The 22,164-nt window shown below is 45.4% G+C and overlaps 1 protein-coding gene across 5 annotated transcripts in view; it reads left to right on the plus strand.

The window, feature by feature from the left end:
* Positions 1–22,164, plus strand: part of ST7L (suppression of tumorigenicity 7 like) — a 289,595-nt gene that overhangs the window by 112,324 nt on the left and 155,107 nt on the right. For all 5 annotated transcript variants that reach the window (XM_073615725.1, XM_073615728.1, XM_073615727.1 and 2 more), the window contains 2 exons: positions 18,104–18,219; positions 21,307–21,385. In XM_073615725.1, the coding sequence (XP_073471826.1) occupies positions 18,104–18,219; positions 21,307–21,385 (195 nt within the window). The remainder of the gene's footprint in view (positions 1–18,103; positions 18,220–21,306; positions 21,386–22,164) is intronic.

A 22,164-nucleotide genomic window follows, 5' to 3' on the forward strand; every position in this document is an offset into this window, starting at 1 on the left:
GGCCTCTGGACTGAGCTGCCGGACCCGGTAGGAGGATAATAAGAGTCTGTGCAATGCTGAAACATCAAGTACATTAACAGTGAAGTATAACCATACATAACTAAAAACGGTCACAAAACCTATAAACAGGTAAGCCCCGGTAGGGCAATACCACCACCCCCACCCCACCTGTCCCCTTGAAACTGAGGAGGGTCTCCAACCCAAAACCCAAATCAGCACGCTGGCTGCAAAGGGGGGATCTATGCAAGTAGCAAGCTTCACCCCTCCGGAAAGTGTCAGGGGGGTTCAAACAAGCGGATCAGTTCTCAGCTCCATGGCTTCCGCTGGGACAATTAGTGAGCTGAAGGGGGCAGGAGTCAATCAGGGAAAAGAAATAGTCACAGGATTCCCCCTCAGTAGCAGAAAATTGCGATCCAGAGCGTTATGTTCAGCTTAAGAGTAACCATCCAATCACCACTCATTAAGAAAGGAAAAGTAATAGTTCAGATCTCCTGACTATGTCAGGGGCACGTACTAATGTTATTGCAAAATTTTTAACCCAGCACAACTGTGCAACATAGCCCGTATGACACCCGGCAGCCCCGTTCATATAATCCCCTCAGGCTCACCACTGCATTCTCCGAAGCTCCAGAGAACTGTGCAGAGTAAGAAACTCAAAGCGAAATAGAGGAGAGGCCCAAGGGTCACTGACCAGGGCAAGGGCCTTGTCTGGGGGCACAGGGGTGAAACACCGTAGGCACATTGGGCTTGAAAGAGACATCCAACTAGGCCGCGGCGTGCGGTAGAGTTAGTTAGGCTCCATAGAATGGCTCCAGACAGGAATCAAAAGGCATCAACAGGACAAAAAGGGCACAGGCAAGTAGAACTCACGATTCCTCGGATCCATAAATCAGCGAACATGTGGCAGGGACTCCAGCCAAACAGAGGCCTCTCACGGTGCGTTGAAGAACCGGGTTGATTCGCTGCCTTGAACTCAGACGCGCAGGGAATAAGACACTGTACCAGATATTTTGGGCCCTCATCGCCGCCTTCACCTGATAGAATTATTTCCGGAGCTTCTGTGTCTCCACCGAGTAATCGGGGAATATCAGTAGTTTGTTGTTCTGGAAACGGAGTTCCCCTAAAGCTCAAGAGGCTCAGAGAATTTAATCTCTATCCCGAAAGTTAAGTACCCGAAGAATGAAGGTCCTCGGCGGGACTCCCGGGGGCCCTGGTTTGGGCGGAACGAGGTGCGCTCGTTCCACTGCATAGTGGGGGGATAAGCGTGCATCAGGTAGGAGGGAACGCAGCATGTCGTCCACAAAGCTGGTCGGATTGCCCCCCTCTACTCCTTCAACCAGACCCACAATTCGGAGATTATTTCTCTTATTCCTGTTCTCTGCCTCATCAGCTCTGTATTCTAAGGCCTTAACTTTGGTTGAAGAGTGCGGAGTGCTACAGAGTGTTCCATCACCTCATCCTCCATGGTACTCACTCTTGATCTCAGCTTATCCATGTCCTGCCGCAGGAGGCTGACATCCAGTTGGACAGCTTAGATTTTAGCCGTTAGCGTGGCCTGACATATGGCTACGGCTGCCTGGTTACCTCTGCCAGCCAGGATAGCCGGGGTTCCGCCGACTCCATAGGGCCCGTCTGTGAGGCCTTGTTGGAGCCGCGTCTGGGCAGAGGAGAGAGGCGGTAGCTCCTCCACAATCGGTTGGAAATTAAGCTTCTTTATCCTGCGGGAAGATGCACCGGATGATCTACACCTCATCCAGGTAATGCAGGGATGGTATTTAAGAGAGTGCGCCCTCAGGATCCGGGTAACAGCCAGAAGCCCAGTGGAGCTCAAGCAGAAAGCAGCCCCTTACATTGCCATCTTGGACACGCCCCCCCAGTGATTACTGTCTTAGAGGATCCTTATAATAGATACCATCCTGTGGACAGCCAGAGGAATCCCATCTCCTGATCAACATTCTGGAGCTTTGGGCAATTAGATTGCCCTTACAGCACTAGACTTACTGACTAGAGGGCCATCTGATCAGGCTCTCATTGGACAAAGCCATGGGAGTGGTGCATATCGAGCATCAAGGAGGAACCAGATGTCTTACCCAGGCAAAGAGGTACAAAGTATTCTGTTCTTGGCAGAACAGCAGTACACTGATCTTCCCAGTGAGTAGCTGTGCAGGGGGCATGTAAACACAAATCTAACCACTGGGGTACAGGCAGGCTGTGCTCCAAAGTAGAATGCAAAGAACTAAACTGACCATGCTGGGATGCATGTGCTTCAGTGCCTGGCGTTGTCAGACTGAAATAAAGTAGAAGTGGAAAGAGCACCAGGTATTTCACACAAAGGAAGCAATGTAAGGAGAACAGGATACTTGTCATACAAGTACATGGTATAATGGACACATATCAGGAATATGAAATGTTGGGATAACAAACACTTTAATGGCATGGCTGTTGAAGCACAGGTCTTGAGGTACAGGGGTCTCTCTGATAATTCCCATGATGCCAAAAGCTAGGAAGTACACTTCCTACAAAGTCTACCACTGGACATAGAAGACATACTTCACTTGGTGTTACAAGCTTTCATCTCAGAATATATTCTTTTGAATGAATCCCAACCTATTAGCATTTGGCTCTAATTACCATCAAGGGATGACTTTAGAGGCTTGTGACTTTGTTTCTTTTCAATCTTAGTTTATTTCAAAATAAAGATATAACCGAAAGATAAAGTACCGTATGGTATAATATTGTATACATTATATACATAACAAGAAAAATATTGTATTAGCACACTAGATATAGTGGTTTGTAATGTATTAGTACACTAACAAGTGTGGGGGAATCAACCTATAACCACCTTTAAACTTTTGCGTGTTTGTGTTATCAGGAAATTCCTCCTTGTCGGGCTGAAACGCTGTATAGATCATTCAATCATTTGTTATAGATATTTAAGTTGTTTAGCAATTCTGAAAATACAGTCTTTTATATATCAATTTGAGTGACTGGATCAGTACTTAAGGAAAGATAACAGAGAAAAAGGGATGAGTAAGAGCATGTGGAGAGATAGGGGATGACAACAGACTTGGGGAGCACCCCGACATGGCTAATCAGCGGGCAAAGACGGGGCATCTCTGATCCATATAAGGAAGTCATCAGAGTATCGAAACGTCGACCATGAGGTCCAAGTAATGGAGAACTGTTCCTCCTTCCCTGCCTCCTGCGCCAGCAAACGTTCCAGATCTCTTATCCGATCCACCTCGACAGCCCAATCTCCCAAGGAAGGCACATCTATTGTTCTCCAATGTCTGGGGATCACTGTCCTGACCACGGCCAAAAAGTGGCGCAGTATGTCCTTTTTAATCAGCTTGAGTGGGCCCGGAATCATAGATAGTAGGGCTATCTCTGGTGTGGGCTTAATTGAGGTCGCCATCAGCCTGCTGTAAAGATCAAAGACCTTTTGCCAAAATTTCCGAATTGGGGGGCATGCCCACCATATGTGGAGCATTGTCCCACTAGAGGACAGGCATCTCCAACAAGTACCTGAGATAGAGGGGTTAAATCGTTGGATAGTCACCGGGCATCTGTACCATCTTGTTAATAGCTTAAACCCCTTTTCTTGATTCTTAGTTGCCAAAGAGATCTTATGTGTTAAAATAAAACTTTTTTGCCAATCAGCAGGGGAGATGGAATGCTGTAGATCTGTTTCCCATTTTCGCGTGTATGTTGGAAGGTCAGGGGTAGATACATTTAATAGAAGGGAGTATAACAGTGATACTACATGTGTTGGGGGATCTGGCTGTAAGAGCGGGTCGTCTAGGATTTCTGAGATGGGGGAGAAAGTACGTATGTACGATATTAATTAACTCCTTTGTAACCACATGGTTGGGGGCCCCGCGCTCGTCTGGAGAGGTATGTCCGGTCTCAAAGATGGGTCAGCGTGTAGTACCTGTGCTAAACGTCTATGACTATCCCTATTCCAGGGTCCAAATCTCTCCTCAACCTCCGCCGGGGGGAAGGCCGGAGTCCCAAAGAGAGGAGTCATTGGGCCCCGAGGTTTAGATAATTTGCTCGTTAATAGCAGTCGGTCCCATATCTGCAGGGTCTGACGGGTAAGGGCAGTAGAGAGGGTACCACCTTTACGCCGAGCCATAGGTGTCCATGGCAGGGCGCAAAGATCAGCCTCATTGAGATGTTCCTCCAATTGAACCCAGATCTTGGAGGAGGAATGGTGAAACCAATCCACAATACGTGTGAGAACCGCTGCCCTGTGGTAGGAAGAAGCATTCCCCCCCCCCCGGGCCTTCGGAAGAATCATTGTGTCATATTTTAACCTGGGGCGGTTTCCTTGCCATATAAATTTAGAAAAAATCTGGCGAAGCTTTTTGAAAAACTTGGCGGGAATGTGAATAGGTAAGGTTTGGAAAAGATAGAGGAATCGAGGGAGGACATCCATCTTTAAAACATTCACCCTACCCAACCAAGAGAGCTGTTTAGATGCGTATGTGGTCAGAGTCAGATCCGCTTGCGTTCTAAGAAGTAGGGGGGTAAAGTTGATGGTGAATAATTGGGAAGCGTCTGTTGGGATATGAAGTAACAAATAGACGTGGAATTTGTCTTAAAAGGGAAGGAAGAAGCAAGTTGTTTAAGAGCTGTTTCTGGGAGTGAAATGTTGAGTATTTCTGACTTACTGTGATTAACTTTAAAGTTACTAACATCTCCATATCTCTGAAACTCCTGCATAATGGAGGGTAATGAGATTTGCGGTTGGGTCACAAAGATGAGTAAGTCATCTGCAAATAGGGCAAGTTTAGTATGTATGGTGCCTATACTAACACCGTGGACAGCCGGGTTGTTTCTAAGGGCAATGGCTAGGTGTTCCATAACAAGAACATAGAGAATGGGGGACAAGGGGCACCCCTGTCGCGTTCCATTGTGGATAGTGAATTTTGGAGCTAGAGATCCATTTAGTCTAATCCTGGCAGAGGGAGAAGTGTAAAGGGACATTATTCTTGAGAGCATATTTTGGCCCAGACCCAGTTGTTGTAGTGATAGATGCAAAAATTGCCAGTCGACACGGTCGAAGGCCTTTTCCGCATCCACCGTGAGAAGGCACAATGGGACATTGTGGGTTCGAGCATAATCTGCAATGAGAAGTGTTATCTCGTGCCTCTCGTCCACTCACAAAGCCCACTTGATCTAAGTGTATGATTCGGGGTAGCAACGGTTGTAGTCTATTAGCTAGCACCTTCGCGTACACTTTCAGATCAACCCCTATCAGCGAAATGGGTCGGTAGTTAGCACATATAGTCAGGTCTTTGTCTGGTTTTGGGATGAGAGTGATATGTGCCTCTAGAGTTTGCAGTGGGAATACCGATCGCTCAGAGATTGAATTAAATACTTTTGTTAAGAAGGGGGTGAGAAGGGGAGCAAATTGTTTATAAAATTTCGGGGTAAAGCCATCAGGGCCCAGACTTTTACCAGATGGGGTAGATGCAATGGCACGGGCAACCTCATCTTCCGATATCGGAGCTTCCAAGTCCTCTATCGTTTCGTCATCTAGAGTAGGTAATGCGTTTTGTGCGATATATGAGGCTTGCGTGTCCGCTCTAGAATAAAGGGGATCAGTGGGGCTTGTTACAGGTATGTTATAGAGGGATTGATAGAAGTCCCGGGAAAACCTGTCCCATCTCAGAGGGTGACGAGACAACTTTCCCAGAACTGTCCCGTATATGGGGTACAAAGGTGTTAGGTTGTTTGATATGTAGGGTGCGAGCTAGTGATCTACCACATTTATCTCGGAATTTGTACTGGTGAAAGGCTAGTTTGTTCGCAAATGTACGGGCTGAAGCCTCATATAATTCCCTAAGCTGAGAGCGAGTGGAAGAGACCTCCGCAAGCACCTCCACAGTCGGGGAGCGTTTATGGGTAGTCTCTAGTGTCCTGAGTTTGTGTACAGCCGTGGCTATCGCAGCCGAGCGTTCTTTCTTCATGCGGGCACCCATTTGGATGAAACTACCCCGTAAGACCGCCTTTAATGCCTCCCATTTAATGGGTGGTGAGGTGTCATCAGAGGCGTGGTCTGTAAAAAAAATTTGAAATAGTCTCCGCTATCTGAGTATCGAACCCTGGCTCAGTCAAAAGCGAGTCATTCAACCTCCATGTCCATTCTTTTATTGGCGTAGAGGGGACTGTAAGTGACAGGAACACAGGAGAGTGGTCGGACCAAACCATAGGGTCTATTTCGCAATTTGGGGACCAATCTAGACAGCTGTGGTCGACCAAAAAGTAGTCTAAACGACTGTACGATCGGTGCATGTTGGAAAAGTGTGTGTAGTTTCGTGATTCTGGGTACAATATCCGCCATATATCCACAAGATGCATATTGTAAATGGCACGTTTTAGGGCCCGTATTTTAGGGAAGGATATAGAGGAACGGGATGTCGATGAATCCAAAAGTGGATCCATAGGTGTATTGAAGTCCCCTCCGAGTATGAGCTTACCCTCCGCGAAACCCGATAAGATCTTAAAATACTGTAAGGCCGATGGTATTTGGTGTGTGTTAGGTAAGTATAAGTTAGCTATTGTAAATTTAGTCCCCCATAGAGAGATTTTCACAAAGACGTACCTGCCCTGGAGGTCTGCCATATGATCAAGCAGTTCAATAGGGAGTGTTTTATGAAACGCAATAGATACTCCCTTAGATTTTTGTGTTGGATTGGTACTGTGGATCCATCTATTAAAATATCTACTGGAGCAGGAAGGGGTGGATTCAGAATGGAAGTGGGTCTCTTGCAACAAAAGCACGTTAACTCGTCTTTTGTGCATCTGATATAGTATTTGCCCACGTTTCGAAGCAATGTTCAGCCCATTGACGTTGTATGAACAGAATTTCAATTGGGGGCGTGAGGTTACCGTATGATCCATGTCGGGGTGCTAAAGGTCGTGCAGGGGAAAAACAATAGGATATATATTAAAAAAAAAAAAAAATACAGAGATCGATTCGGGGTAGAGTGGGGAGAAGAGGTGAAATATAGAAGTGGGAGAAAAGGAAGAGAAAAGAAAAGGAGAAGAAATAAAGGAGAAAGAAGAGTATGAGGATAATAGAAAAGGTAAGGTGTAAGTAAAAGGACACCTAAAAATATGTCCAGAAAACTAATGTGTTTGCTAGCGCAAAACACTGCGTGATATATCACGCTTTAGGCATAAACAGTGCCTGTCCTACTGTGGGGGGAAGGTCGAAATGGGTGAACCTGAGCCGTGATCCCGACAGCGAATCAGGCATGTATATAGTATATGTGGCACACTAATCATGTAAAACGTATGTGAAACATATGTGAAACATAAGGCAGCTTAACGAGAACAGGTGAGAACAATTAACTAAATATCAACAGTGGGTTTAAGTAGTTACCCTGGAATCATATAGAAAATAAAATACAATTACATTGGTTCCCTCTTGTAGATAAATCAGTTAGTCACAGCTGTAGTATGCGCATAGGGGCGCAAGGGGAAACTGGGGGCCCACCCGAGGAGGCATCCAGTCGCATCATGCGTGGCGCCTTCTAAACTTACAGTCTCCCAAAATGGGGGTTAATTAAGGCCGGTGGCCAAACCTCCCTCCGGTGTGGTTCCCCCCACTCCCGCCCCACACCCCCCAACGCACGCCACAGAGGGAGGAGATGAGAGGGAACAATCTAACAGGAAGCAAAACACTTTATATAAAACTGTTGTTGTATTGTACCAGTACCTGACTCCCTTCTTAGTGAGAGTCTCAAGGTGACCATAGGCTTCTCTCCGGAACCCCAGCCATATAATGAATTGGCAAAGAGCAGGAAAAGAGCCAGAAGGTCCGACCCCCGCTGTCACTTCTTCATCATTTACCAAGTGATCTAGGGATCTCGAGCAACTTCTGGGTTAATCTTCTGGAGAGGTAGGTCGTCTCATCCCTGGGCCAGAAGAGACTGACCTAGACCTAGGTCGTCTGCGACGCTGTGGGAGTGAACCAAGTCCCAACTGTCTCAATCCGTCGACTGGAGGGTCTAGCCAGTTCAAAACATCTACTGGCTCTTGCTCAAGAAATATGAAAAAGTCAGGCAGTTGATCTGGATCAGAGAGCGTGAACCTGCTATCTCCCCGTGTCACTTTGATGCTGAAGGGGTGGCCCCATGTGTAAGAGGCACCGGCTTGTCGTATAAGATCTAGTAGAGGGCGCACCACTCGACGCATGTATAGCGTATTGCGAGACAAGTCTGGGTATAGATGGATAGAGGCTCTAAAGAAGTCCACTGGGCCCACGTTCCATGCTTTTCGCATGATCTCCTCCTTTAAGGTATAATAGTGGACCCGACAGAGGACATCGCGGGGGCGACCCTCCCGGGCTCCCCCCGGTCTGCCCACCCTGTGAACACGATCCAATTCAATTGGTGATGTTGCCTCTCTATGTAACAGAAGAAATAGGGAGTCCGCGCTAATGGATGTAATTAGAAGCCTAGGTGGGAAGTATATTCCTAAATTGATAGACTGCTGCCCTCACATACGCTGACTCCACAGGGGGTAGAATGAGTGAAAAAAGTGAAAAAAGAAAAGTGTGTGAGTGTGGCGCTGTCCCAGAGTTGTAAAAGAAATGTCTGCATATATACAATTTTATTCAAAGTGTCACGTTTGTATTCCCTTAAGTGAAATATCTATGGCAGTTATTACCACTCCTATGGGTTAAAGTGACTGATGATTTAAACATAAGAAGCATAATGAGTGCAATAAATCGCATCCAAGGTGTCTAGTGCTATATTCCCTCAAAAGGAAAAAACGGTATTAACCACTGCTAAGAGCATGAAGTGGTCTGTGTCTAAACACTAGAAAACACAAAGTTGCAATAAATACATCACACGTGACATGCAAAAAAATTCTAAGGTGTCTGGTGCTAAATAAATAAAAATATTAAAATATTGCTCTACAAACGTTGCAAATAACAAAGTGACAAGTGCCCTATAAAAAGGTCACTCTAAAAAGTACTAAACACACGTGCCATGCAAATGGTTCTATGATAATAAACAGTTCATGTGGGTATATGCCCGCTGCACTATAAGTGAAAAAAGGCGTCCATTGTAGGATTCCTCAAAGCACACAACAGGTGTTAATCCAGTGCTGGTGTCTCGCGTTGTGATTGTGCAGAGACTCACCAGCTGTATATCCCCTGCAGGGGTAACGAGTAGTCACAGTATGTGCCACTGTGCAGCAGTACTTGGCAAGACCAGGACCAGGATGATGATATAAGGACATAAGAAGAAAGGATTCCATAGTGTGAAACCGTTTAAAAACACTATTTATTAGGTCAGATAAAAAGGGTACTCATATTGTAGTGGAAAAAATGGGTGGTGTACAATGCTTAAAAAGATGTTCCTAAGCGTCAGCTTTGCAGGGAGATGTCAGCAAGGCGTTCAGTCAAAGGCCACGCCCTACGTACGTTTCGTCACACGGACTTCTACGGGAGCTCTACGTGTGTTTAGTACTTTTTAGAGTGACCTTTTTATAGGGCACTTGTCACTTTGTTATTTGCAATGTTTGTAGAGCAATATTTTAATATTTTTATTTATTTAGCACCAGACACCTTAGAATTTTTTGCATGTCACGTGTGATGTATTTATTGCAACTTTGTGTTTTCTAGTGTTTAGACACAGACCACTTCATGCTCTTAGCAGTGGTTAATACCGTTTTTTCCTTTTGAGGGAATATAGCACTAGACACCTTGGATGCGATTTATTGCACTCATTATGCTTCTTATGTTTAAATCACCAGTCACTTTAACCCATAGGAGTGGTAATAACTGCCATACATATTTCACTTAAGGGAATACACATGTGACACTTTGAATAAAATTGTATATATGCAGACATTTCTTTTACAACTCTGGGACAGCGCCACACTCACACACTTTTCTTTTTTCACGATGTTGCCTCTCTGCCCAGCACTTTATTGAGGATGGATATGACAGTGGGTTTCAGTTACGCTCCCGATGTTGCTTCAGGTAGACCTTGCAGTCTAATATTGTTCCTGCGACTGCGGTTTTCGCTGTCTTCAATGCGAAGCTGCTGTTGGCGTAGGCGACGGAGATGTGTCGCGGATATAGATTCAAGGGCTGTGATATGTGTCTCATGGTCATCTTGAGCAGTATGTAAGACTGATACCGCTTCCTCATTAGCTGTAACTTTTTGTCTCAGCGCGTTCAGCTCTACTTGTAGGGAATCTTTTATCTTGCTTGCCCAGGATTCGAAATCAGTTCTGAAGGCAGACAATAGGGCTGTAGCTTCCGTTCTAATGGGCACTCCCGTCAGGGGGTGAGGGGTTGTCCGTAGTTCCCCGGTGTCTGTGTCTTGTAATGTGACTGACCTTGTAGAGGAGGCTGATGTCTCTCCTCTGGATTCTTGGAGTTTCTCAGGGGTATGCGGCTTCAGCCATCCATGGTCAATTGCTCTCTATCGAAGCCCCCTCCTCCATATAAAAAGGGGGGTCTGGGGGGGGGCAGGCCCGAGAAAGCAGCAATGTCCCCCTGTCAGTGCGGGTGGCTCTTTTAAATATTGTGTGTGCAGATGCACAGGGAGGAGAGCACAGTCCAGAAATGACTTGTCCCTTTACAGTGTGGGCCCGACTTCACTGTTAGGTCGCAAGATGGCGGCCAGTGCTGGATGTCCCCAAATAATAAAATACAATAATAAAAGAGCCTGTACCTTAGTCTCTGGGGCAATGGAGGGGTGTCCACCGTATAGGATGGATTGCTGGATGGCTCCTGTGCCTCCGATTGCGGTCCCAAGGTCCAGTAGTCTTGTAGGCCTCCCAGGCCTCGGATCTGCTGTAAGCCACGGGTATCTGGGGCCCACAGCCGTCAGCTCTAGAAGCAGCAGTCCTGGGTGTAGGCCGAGTGAGTGTAGGCCGATCGATCGCCCCCTGCACCGCCGATCGCGGTACTCGAGTCCGGGGATTCCGGCTGTCCTGTAGGCCGCAAAATGGCGGCCGGCGTTCCGTGCAGGGCCTGCGGCGGCCTGGGACCAGATGGCGGCCGGCGTTTAGTAGGCCGCGGGTGTCCGGGGCCCACAGCTGTTAGCTCCAGAGGCAGCTGACTTAATTATAGGCCGATCGGGCACCCCCCGCGCCGCCGATCACGGTACGCGAGGCCGGGGATTCCGGCTGTCCTGTAGGCCGCAAGATGGCGGCCGGCATTCAGTGCAGGGCCGCCAGAGGCCTGGGACCAGGCCAATCCGTTGGCTGTACGGGTCAATTTGCCCCAAAAGTACTGCAGCCAGCCCCTGACAGTCGTGGGGCACAGATGGGGGCAGATATTAGGCTGTATAGGCTGCGCATGGCTCCAGATTGCAGAGGACTCGGCGGAGATCCTCTGCAGCACGTCCACCCACCTCGACGTCCGGACACGCCCCCCCTTGTGACTTTGTTTCAAAGATTGCTAGACTCCCATTTTTTTATTTAGACCTTTTGTACAGGGTGCCTCATGTGTGGCTCCCCCCTGTGCACTCACCTGTCACTTGTGAGATTTGAATTAGGTTTTTTCAGCATTTTAAAAACCACCTTGTCAACCTATCAGGGATTTTCCCCTTTCCACTCTTAACCACAAGTTAGTGTTCCAAGGCATATATCTGAACTTGTAAAGAACCCTTTATAGTCACAAGTATACGGTGTTATTAGAGCCTTCTTGCTCCCTAAGGTAGTTTTGGCCTTTCACTTCAACCAGGATGTTGTGCTTCCAATCCTCTGTCAGTCCTTAGTACGTCAGAAAGAGATTTCTGCAGCCACTGCTTGCTTTAGGAAGATTGTGGGGGCCATCAGAGATGACAAAGAGAATCAAAGTGGAAGCAGTTTGTCTTTCTAAGATTTTCCAGAGAACCATAACATCATTCAAGCTTATGGTCTTAAGAATCGGGTCCCATTTTTTCCTGTCCAGGCACACGGTGTTAGATTTGTGAGTGTTTCTTGGGATTTTTGGCATCAGGCAGCCATATCCCAGATTTGCAAGACTGCTGCCCGGTCTTCTCTTCACTAAGTGTTACCAGGTGGATTTTCAGGCCTCATCTGATGCCAGCTTCGAGCTACAGGCAGTGCCCAGTTTTTTTCTTATTGGTTATAATGGGACAGCTAGCATGTTGCTTGTTTTGTTGCCCACCTCTCAGTTGGACTACATTTGGATGCCCCAACTGTCTTGGAATCCTTTGTTCTGCAATGAAAGAGAAAAAAGTTGGATTTTTGCACTTGCTGTAAAATCCTTTTTCTTGGGGCTCATTGAGGGACACTGTGACCATCAGGATGGTCACTTTTTTTCTTGTTTGCCAGTGTCCAAATCTTCTCTGGGCAGCAGTATATCCGATTTGTTTCTGAATCCTGTGTTCCTCAATGAAGTCAGAGAGAATAATTTTATGGTACAGAAATCCAGTTTTTCTCCATACAAGGGGAGGGGCTTCTATAATTTTGGGATAATTGGGAAGAGTGTAACTGATAAAAATGAAGTACTGGCAGAGTACTCATCAAACAGATATAGCAAAAAGCTTTCACTTGTATATTCTGACCAAAGCAGACCAAATAAGATAATCTCTTTGTGTTTACATACCATTTCAATTCTCTGTCAAGTTTTCAGTGCTTTCTGTGCCCCCTCTAGCAAAATTCACTCTCACTTGCTGTCTCTCACACCCATGGCATTTCTGTTGGTGGAATTTTTCTTTCACTTCTCCAAAATGCATATGCTCTGGGTGCCTACAGGAGAGGGAATGAGGGGAAGTCTCTCCAGGAGGACATAAATTGCATTTAAAACCGGATAAAGGTTCTAAATCATAATTAGTTTAGTCTAAATCTTAAAAAAAGGTCCATGCTCAACAGAGCTTACAGTCTAATACAACTGTATTCAAATATATCAATCCACCCTCTACAGTATCTGATCTATAACATATGGGTACTCCATACATTTTGTATGTATAAGATGAGTTGCGAGAGCTCTTCACAATGAAAAATTTGCCTGTTCTTATCTAGAATCTAAATCCTGTTTGGCAGGGTTTAACTAAGTGCTGATCTGTTTAAGGAAAGGGTATTGCATGTTAGCATGGATTTCTTGTCCTTTGTTGCATATTAATAAATAAGAGTATGTAGAATCCTAAACATTCAAGCTGACAGATGTGATTGTGTAAGTCATTGCAGTGTACAGAGTGAGAGCTAAGCTATTAATTTATTCCAGCTCTTGCTGTCTGTATATCACCAGCAACTCAATGGTGGACATGTAATAAGAAATGATAAATCTCCCCATTGAGAGATAGCGCAGGAGGAACTTTTACACACGTTGATGATAAGACATCACATAAAAATGTGAGGGTGGAGGAGGATGTTCTCATGGGGTGTGTTTTATCACTACTATTAATACTTTAAATCCTGTATGGAGAACTGAAAAAGCAGAATAGTATCTTCTTGCATTTGTACAATCTTTATTAACATGGCTTGCATGTGAAGTACCTTATCCGAATGATAGTTTGGTCTGCCTCCATTATATTTACCGTATTTATTAGCGTATAACATGCCCCTTACTTTAAGAGGGAAGTTTCAGCAAAAAAACTTTACACAGACCCCCTGCATAATACACAGACCCCCTGCATAATACACAGACCCCCTGCATAATACACAGACCCCCTGCATAGTACACAGACCCCCTGCATAGTACACAGACCCCCTGCATAGTACACAGACCCCCTGCATAGTACACAGACCCCCTGTACAACACACAGCCCCCCTGCATAATACACAGATCCCCTGCACAACACACAGCCCCCTTTCATTATAAAGACCTCCCCCTGCACTCTCAAGAGACCCCCAGTCTCCTGGGACAGCGCTGCCAGCATACTCTAAGGTTGAGAAAACTCCACACTGTCAGCCTGTCAGCCCCTTCTCATACACCGCTCCTCCTGTGTCACTCTCATTGTAAATCAAAGCTTCTAAATACCTCCATTAACGCCGGACCTGGTCATGTGACTGCTCTCCTCTCTTTGACAGTCACGTGACCACTCTCCTCCTCCACTCAAAAGCTACACACGAGGAGGAGGCAGAACGGGAGGAGGAGAGCGGCCACAACAAGCGTCATTAATTGAGGGATTCAGAGGCTTAGATTTACATTGAGAGTGACACAGGAGGAGCGGAATATGACAAAGGGCAGCCTGTAATGTTTTCTGAACTTAAAATTTACTGGCAGCGCTGTCCCAGGGCCAGGAGAGGCGGGGTGGCTGGCCTGACACCCTCCTAATGGGTGGCACCCGGGGCGGACCGCCCGATCTCCGCCCCCTGTTGGTAAAGAATCAGATATTGGTGTATAACACGCAGGCACGGTTTACCCTCTATTTTCACGGTAAATAAGTGCGTGTTGTACGCCGATAAATACGGTATACACAATGTAGAAACAAACTTAACGACTTCTCGACCGTCCTATAGCAGAATGATGGCCGAGTGGTGGTTCAGTTATCCTGACTGAGCGTCATATAACGTCCAGCAGGATAACATGCGGGCGCACATGCCGATCGGAGGTGCTGTGTGTCAGTCTGACACGCTGCATCTCCAATCGTGGTATGGAACCTCTGAAGGTGGCTCCTTACCATGTGATCAGCTGTGACCAATCACAACTGATCATCGCGTGAACCAGGAAGTGCCGGTAAACGGCATTTCTCAGTTCGCACTGACAGGGAGAGCCGATCGGTGGCTCTCCCAGTCGGAGGGGGGGTCTGTGTTGATAATCAGCATATTGATTATCAGCACAGCCCTGTCAGATGTGCCACCCACAGCTGCCAAAAAGGTGCCCATCAGCTGCCAGTGAGTGCCCATCAGAAACAGCTGTAGGTGCCCATATCAGTGCCAATTAGTGCCCACCACAGTGCCAATCTTTGCACATCACAGTGCCCTACAGTAACATCTGTCAGTACCTCATCATCAGTGCTGCCAATCAGTGCTTCCTGTCAGTGCCCATCAGTGCCACCTATCAGTGCTGCATATCAGTGCCGCCTATTGGTGTCCATCAGTGCTGCATATCAGTGCCCATCAATTCTACATATCAGTGCCAACTCATCAGTGCTGCCTCATCAGTGCCCATCAGTGAAGGAGAAAACAAAATTTTATAATCGAAATGAAGAAAAACTTTTTATTTATTTATTTTTACATTTCGGTCTTTTTTAGATTGTTTAGCAAAAAACAAAAACCCCAGTGGTGGTCAAATACCACCAAAAGAAATCTCTATTTGTGGGAAGAAAATGATAAAAATGTAGTTTAGGTACAGTGTTGCATGACTGTGCAATTGTCATTCAAGGTGTTACAGCACTGAAAGCTGAAAATTGTCCTGGGCAGGAAGGGGGTGAACGTGCCTGGTATTTTTAGTGGTTAAAGTGACATTAAAGGTTCATTAAAAAAAAAAAAAAAAAAAATCATCATACTTACCTTGCTCTGTGCACTGGTTTTGCATAGAGCAGCCCATTTCCTCCTCTTTTCGGGTCCCCCTCCGGCGCTGCTGGCCACTCCCTCCTGCCAAATGTCCCCACAGCAAGCAGCTTGCTATGGGGCCTCCCGAGCTGCTGCTTTTCGTGTCCATTCACAGACAGACATTACTCAGCCTCCTGGCTCCTCCTCTTCAGCCAGTGCCCCCAAATAGCAAGGCGCTTGCTCTGGGGGCACTGGTGCATGCTCGCTCCCGAGCCGGGCTCTATGCGTCCATAAGACACACAGAGCTCACTAGCTGCGATTGACAGGTTAGCTGCACTTTGTCATAAACTTCTATTATTTCCTGCAGGTGTGGTGCACTTTCTGAAAGCGCAGCAGAACTCCTGCATTCAGGAGTTTTGGTGCACTTTTAGAAAGCACACCAAACCCGCAGGTAATAACAGAAGTTTATGGCTTAGTGCAGGTAACCCGCAGGTTCACTGTGCTGCATCTGCAGATCAGTTTGAAAGCAGCCCAGTAACCACTGCAGAACAGATATGCCCATATACAGTATCTCACAAAAGTGAGTACACCCCTTACATTTTTGTAAATATTTTAGTATATCTTTTCATGTGACAACACTGAAGAAATTACACTTTGCTACAATGTAAAGTAGTGAGTGTACAGCTTGTATAACAGTGTAAATTTGCTGTCCCCTCAAAATAACTCAACACACAGCCATTAATATCTAAACCGCTGTCAACAAAAGTGAGTACACCCCTAAGTGAAAATCTCCAAATTGGGCCCATTAGTCATTTTCCCTCCCTGTTGTCATGTTACTTGTTAGTGTTACAAGGTCTCAGGTGTGAATGGGGAGCAGGTGTGTTAAATTTGGTGTTATCGCTCTAACTCTCTCATACTGGTCACTGGAAGTTCAACATGGCACCTCATAACAAAGAACTCTCTGAGAATCTGAAAAAAAGAATTGCTGCTCTACGTAAAGATGGCCTAGGCTATAAGAAGATTGCCAAGACCCTGAAACTGAGCTGCAGCACAGTGGCCAAGACCATACAGTGGTTTAACAGGACACGTTCCACTCAGAACAGGCCTCGCCATGGTCGACCAAAGAAAGTTGAGTGCACATGCTCAGCATCATATCCAGAGGTTGTCTTTGGGAAATAGATGTATAAGTGCTGCCAGCATTGCTGCAGAGGTTTAGACATTAATGGCTGTGTGTTGAGTTATTTTGAGGGGACAGCAAATATACACTGTTATACAAGCTGTACACTCACTACTTTACATTGTAGGAAAGTGTCATTTCTTCAGTGTTGTCACGTGAAAAGATATAATAAAATATTTTCAAAAATGTGAGGGGTGTACTCACTTTTGTGAGATACTGTATACACTGTGATTGTCGTATTAACCACTTCAATACCAGGCACTTCCCCCCCTTCCTGCCCAGGACAATTTTTAGCTTTCAGCACTGTCGCAATTTGAATGACAATTGCGCGGTCATGCAACACTGTACCCAAACTAAATTTTTATAATTTTCTACCCACAAATAGAGCTTTCTTTTGGTGGTATTTAATCACCTCTGCGGTTTTACATTTTTGCACTATAAACCAAAAAAGACTGACAATTTTGAAAAAAAAACTGATGGGCACTGATAGGCAGCACTGATGGGTAGCACTGACGGCACTCATAGGTGGCATTGATGGTACTGATGGGCACTGAAGGATGGGCACTGATAGGTGGCACTGGATAGGCAGCACTGATGTGGAGCTACTGACAGGCATTACTGAGTGGCACTGATTGTCACTTTGATGGGGCACTGACAGGCATCACTGATGGTTCACTGACCAGCTGGCAGGTGATGGGCACTGATTGGCAGCTGTTGGGCACCTTTTGATGGGGGCTGTGGTGATAATGTGCTGATTTTCAGCACAGACCCCCCTCTGACAGGGAGAGTCGCCGATCGGCTCTCCCTGTCAGCGTGAATCGAGGAAAGCCGATTACTGGTGCATTCAAAGCACATTGATTATCACCACAGCCCCCATCAAAAGGTGACCAAGCTGTGATTGGTCACAGCTGATCATGTGTAAGAAGCCTCTATCAGAGGCTTCATACCTTGATCGGAGTTGCGGTGTGTCAGACTGACACACAGGATCTTTGATCGCCGCACTGCGCGCCGGCTCTGTTATCCTGATCCTATTATCCTGATCGGCTCTGTTGTCCTTTGCTTCCATCATTTTGCTATATGACAGGCGGCAAGTGGTTAAACTTACCTTTAATAACAGTCTTCCATTCAGGTATCGCCAACTGTTACTGTCCCAGACAGAGTGCACTTGGTATCACTCCGCCCATGACAGGAGCCAGCACTATACAGGAAGCATCGACTTATGTGGCTCTGCTCCGCAACCTCTTGCTTCCTCTACTGCGGGCTTCATTCACAAAGCTGATACTCTGGGATGGTGAGTTAAGACACCGCGATCTGGGCTTGCCGACATGCCATCCTAGAGCAGGAGGTTGCTGGCCACATTTAAAAAAAAAAAAAACATGATGACATATTAATGACTACAGATCTCCATTTTTGTTTTGTTTTTTGCCTAGAACTTTGCAAAAAATGCACTTCCATTTGTTTGTTACTGTGCCATATTATATTTCTTCTTTTGTTGTACAGGTACACATCGGTAACTGGAAAGGAACCATTAACGTATTATGACATGAATTTGTCAGCACAGGATCATCAGACATTTTTCACTTGTGATACAGATACGTTACGGCCATCTGATGCTGGTAATGTTGTTTTTGTAGACTTTACTTACATAACCAAGCAATTCACAAGAATTTGTAGAATGCCAGAAGATGTTTTAGAACAGGGGTGCCCAACCTTTTGAAGAGGGAGGGCCACTTAAGTGACCTGGTAACTGGTCATGGGCCACAATGAGTGGAGCCGGCGGATGACCGGTTCGTGTCCATTCCGCATATGCAGAGCGGACACAGCCCCCTGTACTCTATGGGCCCTCTGATTGGAGGTAGGCGGTTGTAAACAGACACAAGTTTGTTTACATCTGACGCTCCATAGAGGTAAATGAAACATCCGATTGGGTCCGCCTGAAAAACGTACAGGTGAGCCCCATCCGAATTGGTTGTGTGAAAAGGGCCTAAGGCTGCTTTCACATTGATGCGCTGCGTTTTACCCGCACCTGTGGCTTTCCTGTGGGTTAGCTGCACTTTGCCATATACTTCTATTGTATCCTGCAGGTGTGGTGCACTTTCTGCATCTGCAGATCAGTTTGAAAGCAGCCCAGTAACCACTGCAGAACAGATATGCTCATTCATACACTGTGATTTTAGTATTAAACTGACCTAAGTCTTCCATTCAGGTATCGCCGGTTGTTGCTGTCCCAGGCTGAGTGCATTTGATATCACTCCACCCATGACAGAAGCCAGCACTATACAGGAAGCATCGGTTTATGCTGCTCTGCTCCGCAGTCTCTTATGCTGCTCTTCCTTTTCCGCCAGCTCCATTTACAACGCTGATGCTCTGGGATGGTGGGTTAGCAACCCGCGATCTGGGCTTGCGGACCTGCCCTCCTAGAGCAGGAGGTTGGGGGGCACATCAGAGGGCTCAGCGGGCCACTGGTTAGGCACCCCCTGTTTTAGGAGATAAAGCAAAAGCCTAACCCATTCAAGTCATGGGTTGTCTAAACTACAATTTGAATGGCAATACAATGCACTAAAGCACAGAACATACAGCATATGTGGTGTTCAGCACTGTGTTGGGAAAAAGGTGCATGTCCATTTTCCCTGAGCTGCAGTGCATTGGCAGCCTATTCGTATTGATAGGCTAACTTAACACAATGTGCCACATTGCACTGCTGAGATTTCAACAGACACTAATGAATGTCTGGTTTATGTTAAACATCTACCGGTACACCTGCAGTTTTATCTCTGTACAGATAAAATGTATTATTAGCTACAGTAATAGTTACAGTATGTCATAAGCTCCAGCTCTACATGTTTTCTGCTATGTTCTATGAGGTGGTCAGCTATTGAGTGGATCACCTGCCAGAATCTTATATTTTTCAGACTCCAATTCCCTATTTGTCGCTTTCATATATAGGCTTAGTTAACTGCATTTCTATCCAATGTTATGCTGGGGGTAACATACACAAACTAGTGTATGTCCTCAGTTTGATTTGGTATATAATGTAACTGCTGCTGGGAAAGGGCGAAGCGACAGTAGGAGCCAATCAGGTAAGCTGTACCTTAATTTTTCTAAGCTCTCTTGTTGCTTAAGATGAAGAACCTCTTTAATATGCTACAATCTTACATTTACTTTTCAAAGGCCTTGCACGTGCTCACAAATGCAGTGGTAAATTGAGAAGTCTGCCAGTTTGCTGTAAACAGAAGATGAAGGAATTTATTAAAAAACGTGCTGCATACGGCATCTGTCACCTTTATACATTTTCTATTACACAAAGCTTTTTATAGCTCTGGAGGCTGTATATAAACAGATGATTGAGATTCTTATATATGTGAGAGAATGCCTTGACTTTGGCTAGTGTTCGTTTATTTCTTTTATTTGCATAATCAATCATTGAGCACATAATTCCATTTACCTGGGTATTGTTAAATTATGAGTTCATTTGTCAAGTCCAGGAAACGCTAGCTTTCAGCTAGAGGGTGACTTGTTACATAGGAGGAATGTGTCAGTGTTGCTCCAAAAGAGTATATTGTCTCCCATGTGAAGCCAAGACTAATATTTTGTCTCTGCAGGAAAACTCAAATATTTTCCACACAAGGGTTTCAGGAAGATTTATTCTGCAAATCAAAAAGAAAAGCTATAAGTGATTTCATATATGATATATGACCGATGCAGGGAAATGTATTGTATAGTTTGTGTGTGTATATACTGTGTGTATATGTATATGTGTGTGTGTAATATAAATATATATATATATACACACACACTGTATATTCATATCAGTCGCTGCCCTCAAGGAGCTTACAATCTAAGGTCCCACATTCATACATACACAGACATACTAAGGAAATTTAGACAGGAGCCAATTAACTTAAAACACTTAACCAGCATGTCTTTGGATCGTGAGAAGAAACCAGAGTACCTGGAGAAAAACCCACACATGCACAAGTAGAACAGGCAAACTCCAGGCAGGTAGTGTCATGGTTGGGATTCAAACAATGACCCTAATGCTGCTAGGTGGAAATATAAATCTCATTTGCCGTAAAACTTCTGAATACAGTCTGCAACAAACCTCTCTGTAACATAAAAACAAGAAGCTTTCCTGTACAACTAAAATGTTGATAGAATATAAACCCAAACCTAAAGCGGTTGTAAAAGCAGAATATTTTTTATCTTAATGCATTCCCTGCATTAAAGTAAAACATGTCCCAGTATTTGTATCGCCTCCCCTTATACTTATTTGAGGCCTCTCCCAATCCAGCAACGATCCCATCTGTTCCGGCGCTGGTGTCTCTCTCTTTCACCTCAAAGGACACAGAGGCAGCAGTAGTAGCCATTGAGACAGGAAGCGGGGGTGGAGCCAAACCGCACTGTGTGCGTCTATAGACGGAGCAAGCCCGCGTGTGCGCCTCTGTAGCAAACGGCTTGCTATGGTGGCACACGCGTGAGGAGGAGCCAAGAGCACCAGTGGGGGACCCCAGAAGAGGAGGTTTCCTCCATCCACACAAACGAGGAGAATGGAGGAATCCTTCCTGCTGTGCTATTGTATTCTGAGGGAACTCCTCCTCTGTGAAGGAAAATATATATGTAGAACACAACAACCATGTTTGAAAGGAACGCCTGATTTATCCATGTAGTATTAAGAATATTTTTTTATTTTGTTTATTTTCTAGTTATGCAGAAAGCTTGGAGAGAAAGAAGTCCTCAGTCGAGAGTAAAAGCTGCTTATCACGCTTTAGAAGCATCCAATGAGTAAGTAATTAACCACTTCCCCCACCCAATCTGCATCATTACTTCCTCTTTAGGATGCCCCATTCTGTGGAAACGGTTTACACTATGACAGCTAGCAAACTACACTGTACAGCCACTAGCTGCCAGACCCGGAGGCCAAAAACCGCTAACAACTAGGAACCAATCAGAGTTGTTCCCAATCATTCCTCAATGTATTTAATGCTCACTCCCTCTACTTTATCTATGAAGAACAGTGTTGTTGGCCTAGGAAGTGTGTTAAGACTACAAAACATTGCCTCATCTTCATAACATAGGGGGAGGTGTTTTGTAATTCCAACACACTTCCTGATAACGCTGTTTAAAATAACACTGCAGAATGTCTTTCAATTTCAGGGCATTACAGAGGGCAAGAGAAAGAAAAGGAAGCAAAGGAAAATAGATTTAACCTCCACATGCGGAAAGAGTTCTTCACAGTAATCTGTTAAAATGTGGAATAGACGGGATATTAACATTTATAGACAATAACATCAGAGTCTGATGATCCAGGGAATATCTGATGCCTCCTGTTGGGTCCAGGAAATTTTTTTTCCCCTTCTAGAGCCAAAGTGGACCAAGCTTCATAGGGTTTTTTGCTTTCCTCTGGATCAATTGTGGGAATATGGAGGTTTTCAATTTATTTTTTATTTTTACTGGTTGAACTAGGTGTCTGTTGTCAACCAAACTATATGACTACAAAAGGCGTCAAGCTCAACCCACCACCAGTGAAAGATCATGTTTTCGATTGTGGAATAGTATGATGG

Source organism: Aquarana catesbeiana, linkage group LG02 (assembly GCF_042186555.1).
Source record: "Aquarana catesbeiana isolate 2022-GZ linkage group LG02, ASM4218655v1, whole genome shotgun sequence".
In the NCBI taxonomy this organism is placed as follows: Eukaryota; Metazoa; Chordata; class Amphibia; order Anura; family Ranidae; genus Aquarana; species Aquarana catesbeiana.